The following is a 10,937-nucleotide window of genomic DNA, read 5'->3' as shown; positions in this document are numbered from 1 at the left end:
GTTATAAAGAGTTTCACAAGTGCTTAGAAATAGCAGGTGGTCTCATCTAGCTAAGTCACCTAGTAAGTTGAGAGCTTCTAGCCTTGTAAAGTATTCCTTATGCAATATAAAGCTTTCTTTTTGAAAGTGTTGCCTTCATTGGCCAGACTAGTTAAGTGAATGGAAAAGACTGACTTAGCAATATCAAGCACCTTAACTTGTCTGCATGAGCTTAGAAAAGGCCTAAGCCCATGGCAATAATCTACCAAGATAAGAGCCAGTTTAAACAAAAGCATAAAAAACTTACAATGAAGCATCAATCAATTCTACTAACCTTCAAATTTTGTACACAAGGCATCACCATTACCAATTAATTCTACATAGGATTGGAGTTAGAAGTTAGAACCACTTAGTTTAGCATCATTACATTGACTTCCAAAGTACATCTACATTTTCAGTATGAATCTCCTCATCTTCTTCTGTTCTGTGTCTGTTGGAGCTCATCCATGATGAGATGTGCCACTGATTTATATCCCATTTCCCGAGCTTCGAATCCAATGACATATAAACAGTATTGGTTAACAATGAAAATGGTTTCGAATCATGTACACAGCAAAAACAAACACTAGCATTTAGACAAATAGAGTTGAGACAAACCTCTGAATATTGCTATCCCAGTTGGAGCCATCCTTCTTTTCTTTAGGCAGAATGAGCTATCAATAAAAAGGAAGAAAAAGAATGAGATCTTCCAATTAGTACTGAAAAAAAAAACTGCATCCAGCCATTCTATCCACAATACCTGTTACATATCCACTTCGGGTTTATTCCTTTTTCTTCTATGCAATGTGGGCACATCCAGTTTTTGTTTGCTCTCACCTCATCCATTTCTACCAGGAAATCATATTAAAAAGCTTCAGAATGGCTCTGTCTTTATTATTTTGTGAATGAAAGTGATTATTCTGAAAAAAAAAATGACAATTTTTTTCGCCCCAAAACATATTGAAACTAAAAGATGTTGGTCATGAGTATACTTGAACTTACCTTCACCATATCTAACTTTGAGACAGGCACGGCAAAGAACACCATTGCTAGAATGACAAACTGAACAATCCGTCTTTCCTGCTTGGTAAATGTTCAATTAAAAAAAAAATGTTAAAACATTGAAGTAAATTCAGGATGCACAAAGGATTATCATAGAAACTAACCTATACATGGCTCATCTATGTCAAGATTACCGCATCTCTTGCAACCTTCTTCACCGCATAACTTCTTTTGCCTGCATTTGTGTTCCCCCCAAAAAATTTAAAAAAAGAAAAAAAAAATCCTTGCATATTTGAAAGACTACACTTTAAATCTTACAGATGCTGTGCTGAACCTTAAATGGATGTAACAATATGTGCAGACCACAAAAGTTTAAGCCTTGCAATTAACATTCATTCTAGTTTTTTTAAGAAAAAATGCACAAAAATACAGACACAGAATTCTCAAAGCTTAGCTTAACCATCCAAAAACTGACCCAAAAATTTAACCAGCCAAAAGTTGACCCAAAAACCTTAATGCTTAAATGAATTTCTTGTGGATAAAGAACATTTTTAGCAATGAGTTTTGTGCAAGACAGGAATTACATGCGAACAACAAATGGGTTATCAAGCAAGTATTATTGGAAGAGAGCAAGCAATGCTACACCATCATCCTGCTTTGCCTCTTCCATGACTCTCCTGGTATATCCGTGCAACTGAAGCTTTCTAGTCAATATTGGCATGATGTAATATGCTGAAACAGTTCAATGCTCTTTTGGAAACTGGTGCTTGGTCCACATTACCTGCTCACCCAACATGAATGTAATTGGGTGCAAATGGGTATAGGGTAAAAAAATATGTTGCAACTTTAGTGAGGCATCTTGTCTTCTAAATTCCCCCATCTCTTGATTATGCTTTCTCATGATGGTATGATTTATATAACTGTTACCTATCTGAAGAAGCCTGTTGACAACAGGTAGTTTTATTCATCCAGATAAGTATATCCATGTTATTGGGCTACACAAGGTCCTATTTAGGCTCAAACAGTCTGCGAGCATGGTATGCTAGTTCAAATCATTCTTCCTGGAACTTGGCATTACCAGCAGTGATACTGATACTTCTTCCAGCAACTAACACTCCTCATTAGGGAGTTCAAACTTATAAATATTTTGGAAATACCTTCTACCGAAAAGAAATCAACAAGGCACTGATCAGCTTGTTCTCTCTCTATCTTCTCAGTTTGTTGTTAAAGATCCTGCAGCTTTAGACTTCTTTTTGGGCATCAAATTAACCCGCAAATCCAACACAATCATGCTCAGTCAAAAATATGCTTTATATCTAAGTGAGCATAACATTATGATCAAAGTAAAGCCTCTTAAAACCCAACATCTACTGAATCCAAACTCTCTCACCATGGTAGTAAACTGCTTGTGCATGCAACACATTATCCTAGTGTCATCTGTACTTTTCAAAATTTAACAATGGCTTGTCTGGATCTCTGCTATACTGTCAATCAGGTTTTTTTTTTTTTTAATGAAAACATATACTCTCCCTGAAGCTGTCAACAGAATCTTAAGAATCTTAAGATGTGAATCATGCTCAGTCAAAAACATGCTTTATATCTAAGTGAGCATAACATTATGATCAAAGTAAAGCCTCTTAAAACCCAACATCTACTGAATCCAAACTCTCTCACCATGGTAGTAAACTGCTTGTGCATGCAACACATTATCCCAGTGTCATCTGTACTTTTCAAAATTTAACAGTGGCTTGTCTGGATCTCTGCTATACTGTCAATCAGGTTTTTTTTTTGAATGAAAACATCTACTCTCCCTGAAGCTGTCAACAGAATCTTAAGATGTGTAAAAGGCAGTATGAATTATGTTATCAGATTTTGAACGATTCTTCTTTATTTGCACACCCAGATGCAGATGGGGTCAGGTCTTTGTGATTATTAGAGATCCTCTATTTGTAGTTGAATCTTTTAGGGGTTCAGACATAACTAATGGTACTAAAAAACAGCCCACTGTTCATCAAACCACTATGGAAGCCAAATATGCTGCCATTAAAATTATCACTACTGGTCCAAATTATCTTTGTCATTAGCCTCTTCTATTATGTGACCATATCAGTGCCATTATAATCCAGTTATGGCCCCTGTGGCCTGTCTCAGGTGGAAATGGACCCTATCCCAAATAGGCTTCTAAGTTCAAAAACAAAACCATATGATTAAGTTGACAATTTGGACAAGGAACATAATAAAGGTAAAGGCCTTAGACATTAGAATGAGGATAAACAATTTTATGTTGCCTTGAGTAAGAACTGTAAGACAAAAACAGAAGTGTAAAGCATACAATGAAAGAAGCACAAACTATCACCCCATTAGGCTATTTAAAGAGATATTTTGGCTTAAGTAAATATGGTCATAGGATTGGAATAGCTCATAGTAGAGATAGGTTGGCCCTTACCCCATTCCTTAGTCAGGAATGGCGGGCAGGGTAATAAATTACAATCACAATTAGCTGAAGGGAAAACATTCTAAGATGAGAGGGGTAAGATTCATTCTACCCAAGTATTTATGACCTAGTGTATCTGATTCATGTCTCAGATTTGAAGGGGACAGTTTTTCTCATTGAAGGTACAAGAAATTGGATGTATAGGGCCTGCTGTGACTGCTTGGCCCATCTCCCACATTGTGCCCAATGAAAAGATACAAGAAATTAGATGATCGGTGAATTTGGTTTTGGACCATGTCCCTCATTATGGTCATGATTGGATGGAGGACCATGTGATGTATAGTGAATTCTTTGAAGGAGTATCTTTAATCTCAATGATCAAATGTCTTATCCATCCATTTATACAACCCTAGCTAGAAAAATCAAATTATATATCATGTGAAAATCCTACATATGCATCAGATTTAGATCACTACCTACATTTAGATCACTCATTCAGAAATCAAAAAACAAAGTGTTAGAAGTATAACAAAACCTGCAGAAGTGGCAGCAGATTCCGAAAACAGGGCTATAAACACTTCCCCTGCTCTTGCTATTGCAACGCTGAATCATAATGTCAGGCGACAACTGAGCCTGCAAAGCCGTAACTTTCACCAAAGGCATATTTGCAGGTCTGGTCTCTTCCTCTCTATTCTTCTTTGAAACACCCACTTTCCCTAATTGCATTCAGGGAAAGAAAATCATCACTAGGGAAGATTTAAGGCAACAAAAAGGAAAAAGTAATTGGAAATCAACAACCCTCCTTTTTGGTTGCCAAGAAAAACAATGAAAGGAAAAGAAAGTTATGTTTCTTGCTTTCCAAGTGATAGAAAGCCCAATAACAAATTGACGGCAACAGTTTTCACTTTCCTTTCCCACATTTTCTCATCAACCAAATGCACAAAGAGAAACACAAAAGCAAAACCTTGTGGCAACGATATCGTGTCCCGGGATATTCCTCTCAACCGATTGGACCGGCGCAAGGAGTCGTGGCCGGAAGGAGACTCAGTGGTTGAAGCCTTCGTTAGTCGACTGGACCGACGCAAAGGCATACCACTGTAGTAAATTTTGGGTGCTTTTCTCACATGGGATTTGACAGATTTCGCGGATGAAGCAACAGCTCGGAGATCAGCGAGGGTTTTGTTCAATCCCAGGGAGGCCAATTTCGCCTAATTCATCAGAAACAATACAAATATGAAAGAGAGATTCATAGAAACCTTCAACTTGTTCAATTGAATCTCAACCAAATGAAAGAGAGAATTTGAGAAAAAATCTACCTGGTTCTCCAAGATTCGAGCAATCCTGATTTCTTCATAATCGATTTTTGCGCTGAGCCTTCCCATTTTTTCTCAGCTTCCACCACTGTCGTCAGAGGTTTTTGTGGGGTTTTTCTTCGTCCTGTGTGATGAACAAGGACAGACCACGGTTTTGACTAATCGCGCTTTCCACTAAACTCTGCATTCTTATTGGTCTGTCATGAAACAGCAAATAGAAAAGGCGGCTACCTTTTGAATCTTTCTAACGGTCGGTAGGGTTTTTTTGAATTTCAAACCTAGAATAAAGCTAGCGTCACATGTTCCATTATCTCTTTAAGATAACAGTAAAGCATTTTGGATAAAGAGAAAAGGTATTCAAAGATTTGATTAGACTGTCTTCCCTCTGAATCACAGTCAATCTAAGGACCTGTTTGGATGAGTTCTAGATTTGTTCAGATAAGAAAGAAAATATCTAGATTCTTTAATAAAAGGACTCCACACACATGGATGATGAGATGTGTTGATTCTCGAGTGGGGTACAACGGATGAATTAAGAGGTTGGAGGGTTGGAGAAATAAAAAATTATTTTCTTCTCTTCCTTCTTCCAAATGATAACTATTTAGCTTTTTTTATTAACATGAATTGAATCATAACTAACTAAATCGATTTAGCATGACCAATGAAATGAAACGATGTGTGTAAACTAATAACATGTGTTATGGACCAATAACATCTTGTCATATGAGACAATTGTACAAAACAATCTTAGAAGGGATCATGAAATCCAATAAGTGGAAATAAGGAAGAGACATATCATCATCCATCCCAACATGTTGGGAACAAGTGTCCTTTCATCAAATCTAAATCTAAGTAGACTCACAAAATCATGTATGATTATAACAATGGTTTAATTTATTTATACTTTATTTAAATCTTATTTATTTGTATTTAAGTATAATTTTTTAATATTTTACCTCTATTTCTCTGTATCATTATTTAACCATTCAAGTCATAATATGCGTGTCAAGGATTTATATTAAAAATTTGCTACATATAAATTCAATAATTCAAGATCTAATCGATAAATGTTTTCTAGAAAACAATTTGTCAAAAATATATTAAAATGATTGTTTTTTTAAAACAAAATTAAACCGTTTTCAATTTGTTTTTTCAAAACATTTTACATAGCAATTAAAAAGAGGAAAAATATTTTGAAAATTTTTACATAAACATTACCTTCACGAGAGTCAATTAAGAAAGTGTTTTGAAAGTTTAATTGAGGATTGCTTTTAGAAACTATTCTCATATACAATTTTTTTAAGAATTGGTTGCTTTATTAAGGTTGATTCTTTGCATGGGGTTAGGCATGATAGCATGGGCCTCTTGAGGCCATGTTATGGTGTAAATTGGTTTAGAATCTTGTCTGCAGATCCACCAACAAAACCCCCATCTCACCTGCAGTGTCTCCCTCCCTCCTCTTGATTTGGGGCATGTCCTTTTCCAAGATCCTGCTTTTTCCTTCACAACTTTACTTAATGGATTCCCACAGGGAGAATAGGAGAAGGGAAAGAAAAAGGAATAGCACTTTTTAATTTTTTAAATGTAATGGAAATTTAAAAAGTTAATATATATATATATATATATTATTTTTTTTATATTAGGAGGAATAACATTGGAGAAATTTTGATGATCACACTAGGAAGAATGGTCTTGATTCAAATGTAGTTAAATTTTTTCTTAATGAGTTATGAATTCAACAATAGATGTGGAAAGCTGATAAAAAGGAATTGCAAAAATAAAATAGCTATTAATTTAAAATAGTCCAATAATTGTAATTTTTACATTTTAAAAATGATTTATTTTCTTGTGTACTTATCTCTATCCCTAATTCTTATTTCTTTTACTTTTATTAATCATATCTCATATTCTAGATGTGAAAATTTTAATGATATGATTGGTTCCAAAAAATTTAAGGAAAAATATAAGAGAAATAAAATAAAAAAAGAAAAGCAAAAAAAAAAGAAAATTAAATAAAAAAAAATTTAAAGTTAATAAATTATTTTTATATGTAACTTTAAATCTATTTTATTTATTAATTTTTTGATATAAAAATTAAATAATTCAAAGATATATAAGTTTATCACTAATTTTAATTATATTTATTATTTTAAACTATTTTAATGAAAATAAATATAAGAAAATTATTTTCTTTGATACTTTTTTCTCTAATACTTTCCAAAATCAGACATAACCTAATACTTTTTCAAGAATCAAATATAATCAAATTATTTTCTATTTTTCAAAATAAATTAAATAAAAATAATAGCAAGCTTTCAATTAATGATCCTATACTCCCTGCTCTCTGGTGAATAGTATTGAATTAGTAATTTTTCGAAAAGCTTAACATGAGAAATAGGGGAAATATTCTCCTAAATCAAGTTTTGATGCCATGTTTGAACTACCAAGGATTTGGACTCGATATATATATCATGCTCCTTAGTAAATAGACAATTATCTCACAACTTCACCAAAGAAATCAAGGGACAACACATGTACTCCGATTGATTGAATGAAAGAATTGAATTGAATTATAATTAATTGAATGAACAAATGAAAAAATGAAAGAAATTCTAACATCTACATCTGCATCTATCTAGCCTTTGAATCACTGAATTGGGGTTCTCACGCCCAAATTTTCATTCAGGCCTCCCCACACTGGTGGATGCAACAATGCAAGCTCTCTTCCACTTCAAGTGTTTCTTGCCTCTGAGCCATCATCATTTTCTTGGCAAACAAATACTCTTGCCATGCTTCATTTCTCCATGTATGAGTCAAGAAGGCTGTGAATAATGTTCTATGGGCTTGGAGTTTCATCTTCATCCCCCTTTTCTTGACCATTCATGAGTCTCTGAATTAGTATATCCAGGGCTTCCTTCATCCACCCATGCTGGCACACTTCTCTGGCTTCTGATGCAGCCATCTACATGAATCATTTCAAAGCAAAACTTTAGATTTTCAAATACCCAAAAATTCTACAATAAATCTGAATCAACCCACTACTGCAATTGAGAAAACAAGCTATTATACATAAATTTATGCATACCCATCTTCTTTGCCTAACATTTTTCTCAGGCCAGAAGTCTAGTTGCTCCTTCACAAGCAATGGAAACATGTATCCTTCATTAAATGTGCCCCGGCTCTTGCTCTTGAAGCTCCATTTTCCCAATATACACTGAAAATTATACAACAAACACCCAAGTTTAGATCAAGAAATATCAAATTTAAAGTAAAATACTAAAATCTCAATGAAATGAAGGCTCATTTCTCTGATTTGATTGCATTTAGTCTTCAATCAACTATATCCATTTTTCACTTGATGTTCTATTTACTGTTCAATTGATGTTTGGGTTTTCAGATGCTCACCCCCACATTTCCAAGCACACCGGCTTCTTCTAGGGTCTCTCTTGTTGCAGCCTCTTCTATTGATTCATCAATTTCCCAACCTCCCTGCAATTTGAGGGGAAGTTTACATATCAATTGTTGGTGGAAAGGAGATGAGATACAACAAAATTTGGTGATTTATAGGGGTTGGAAAGTACCTTTGGGAATAGCATCCCTTTGCCCTTTTGTGAACTGACCACAAGGACTTCTAATTCTTCAATGGGGGCTCCATCTGTTTCTTTGTCTGTTTTGTATCTGTATGGAATGCATCTGCAAAAATTCAACATAGAAAAAGAGGGGGAATCAGAATCAAAAGTCAAACTCAAAAGAAAGAATAAAATTATGGGGAAGAAAAAAGGGAAAATAGGTGGGGAAACAAAACCCAAATGCAAATCCTCCATTGTTTTTAATGAAAAAAGGGAAGAAGAAAGGGTTTTAAACTTTCTTTTATTCTCCTCCACTTTCTAGAGGAAAATTTCTCCATAAATGAAAAAAGAAAATCCCATCAAAATCACCAAAAATGACCCAACTGAATAAAGATTTCAAAATAAAAAATATGAATCCATTTAATAAAAACCCATCTCGAATACAAATCTCCCAGTCCAAATCAAAACCACAATTCCCCAAAAAGGAGAAGAGGAAAAAGAAAAAGAAAATTCCCCAAAAGCAAAAAGAGAGAAAGAAAAGGGAGGAAGTTGAAACCCACCCTACGACTTGGCGGCAACCTTGATTGTAACGCTGGAACTGCCTTCCAGTCCGGGAAACAATAGAAACCATCTTTTGGTTTTTCAATTTCCCAGGAGTATTTGGAAGGAAAATGGGTGAGAAAATGAAGGAAAGTTTTGAGATGAGAATTGTAATAAGACAGTTATCCCAAAACCTGAAAAAGATTTTCATCTCAAATCCTATATTTGGATTGTGATCGAAGACAGAGCGCAAGTGCCTTGTGATAAAGATCAGTTTGCTGGCCTATAAATAGAGAAGGAGGATTTTGAGAACTGCAACGCGGAAAAGGAACTTCATTTTATCCTCTCTCACATCACCGCCTTTTTACCATCCACGCGCAATTAATAAATATTTATTTTGTGAATTATACAACTAATAAAAAATAATTATTATTATTTTATGATTTAATTCATATTAAATAATATAAAATGGAAGCCCTTATAATTTATACATAAATTATAAAAATTAACTTTTTTTTCAATGTTTTATATTTTTCAAATAAAAAATAAAAAATTATATTTTTAAAAATAAAAAATAATTTTCGAAAGTAACAAATATTTTAAAAATAACCCATTTAAAAAAAAATTATTTGACATTAAAATGATGTGAGACAAATTTTTTAAACAGCCTTAATTTTGTTTTGCTCTAGATGGTGGAGGGAGGAAACAGATGGGAAGATGATGATTGGAGGTAAAGGCCGAAGGCAGTGTACGTGACGGGGACGCGTGGGGTGTACTCGGTTTGTGTGAAACATGACTGGACACGACACGGTTTCAACCCTAACGACCCCCATCCGTTTCTAACTCTCATTCGGAAATTGGAATTTCTCTGGCACCACCCTCGCTCTCTTTGAATTTTTTTGACTGAGTTTTCTATCTACCCAAGTCTTCAATTTAATATTACATCTTTTTTTCTTCGTTTCTTCTTGGACCAAAAAAGAAAAAACTATCTCATTGTAAATGAGCTGGTTGACAACTTGACATGAGATCAGCCAAGTTGATTTTTTATTTTTTATTTATAATTTATAATGAAAAAATTCAAATTAAATTATTTTTATTTAATTATATATATAACATAGGCAAGGTGAGTTGGTCGGGTTGAAAAAGAAAATCACTCAACTCATCTATACAAGTCATATTCTTTAACCCTACACTTTATAACATGATTTATTCGTATTTTGAAGAAATACAAAAAATTATGATTTTATTTGAGAAGTGTTTTTTAAAAATGATTTTTAAAAATGGTTTTAGAGAATAATTTCTAAAAGTTGATCCATGATGTTTAATATAACAAAAGTATATTTAAAATTTGAAATGTTGTTAACATATTTTACATGTTTTTAAATATATTTTAAAAATAATTTTTATTTATAATATCTTATTTTTAATCATTCTTCATATTTATATAATTATTATTTAAAATAAATCTTGAAAAAAATGAAAATAATTAAAAGATATTTTTTAAAAATATACTATTTTCACCAATTTTTTTGTTTTTTAAATAAAAAACTAATTAAATTAGCTTTATGGCTTTACCTAAAAATAATAATAAAATCACATAAAAGCAGATTTTATTTAAATATAATATCATATTATTATTATTATCATATAAAAAAAATCACTTTCCAACTAAATCCTTCATTATTTTTCACATTTTTTTCCATTATTTTCAAAAAGGAAAATGAAGGATTACATCTTGAGTAAGATAAAATTAGGTCACTAAATGAACAATGAACATGTGGGTGGGGGGATATCTCCATCAAACAACAACCCATGGACTCTCACACCCATGAAGGGACAATGGATTTGATACATATATATATGAATCAATAAAGTTAAAAAACATGTTGGAGATGAGGACTTCCCAAAGCCCACTTGCATGGAACCTTTTATGGATGATGTTGCGGCCACATCACCAAGGCTGAATTGACAATTCAACAAGTCCAATTTCATATTGGGGAGACCAAAGGAGAGTAATAGTAAGTCCATTACTAGTCATGTCAATATCGGTCAAGTCGCCAA

The 10,937-nt window shown here is 33.3% G+C and overlaps 2 protein-coding genes across 2 annotated transcripts; both read right to left on the bottom strand.

The window, feature by feature from the left end:
- Positions 1 to 211: 211 nt before the first annotated feature.
- On the bottom strand, positions 212 to 5,011 carry LOC117904356 (cell division cycle-associated protein 7-like). The gene is made up of 8 exons (XM_034816933.1): positions 4,771 to 5,011; positions 4,419 to 4,662; positions 3,990 to 4,170; positions 1,185 to 1,255; positions 1,021 to 1,098; positions 779 to 866; positions 637 to 692; positions 212 to 525 (listed from the first exon to the last, which is right to left on the bottom strand). The coding sequence occupies exons 1-8, from the start codon at positions 4,834 to 4,836 to the stop codon at positions 449 to 451; spliced, it is 861 nt and encodes a 286-aa protein (XP_034672824.1). The 5' UTR covers positions 4,837 to 5,011; the 3' UTR covers positions 212 to 448.
- Positions 5,012 to 7,285: 2,274 nt separating this feature from the next.
- LOC117904230 (nudix hydrolase 18, mitochondrial) lies at positions 7,286 to 9,146 on the bottom strand. The gene is made up of 5 exons (XM_034816743.1): positions 8,897 to 9,146; positions 8,349 to 8,460; positions 8,173 to 8,256; positions 7,853 to 7,981; positions 7,286 to 7,729 (listed from the first exon to the last, which is right to left on the bottom strand). Exons 1-5 carry the CDS (start codon positions 9,085 to 9,087, stop codon positions 7,604 to 7,606), a joined length of 642 nt encoding a protein of 213 aa, XP_034672634.1. The 5' UTR covers positions 9,088 to 9,146; the 3' UTR covers positions 7,286 to 7,603.
- Positions 9,147 to 10,937: the final 1,791 nt, after the last annotated feature.

Source organism: Vitis riparia, chromosome 17, assembly GCF_004353265.1.
Source record: "Vitis riparia cultivar Riparia Gloire de Montpellier isolate 1030 chromosome 17, EGFV_Vit.rip_1.0, whole genome shotgun sequence".
In the NCBI taxonomy this organism is placed as follows: domain Eukaryota; kingdom Viridiplantae; phylum Streptophyta; class Magnoliopsida; order Vitales; family Vitaceae; genus Vitis; species Vitis riparia.
Note: the sequence above shows the minus strand (reverse complement) of the source record. Positions and strands in the feature narration are given on the sequence as shown.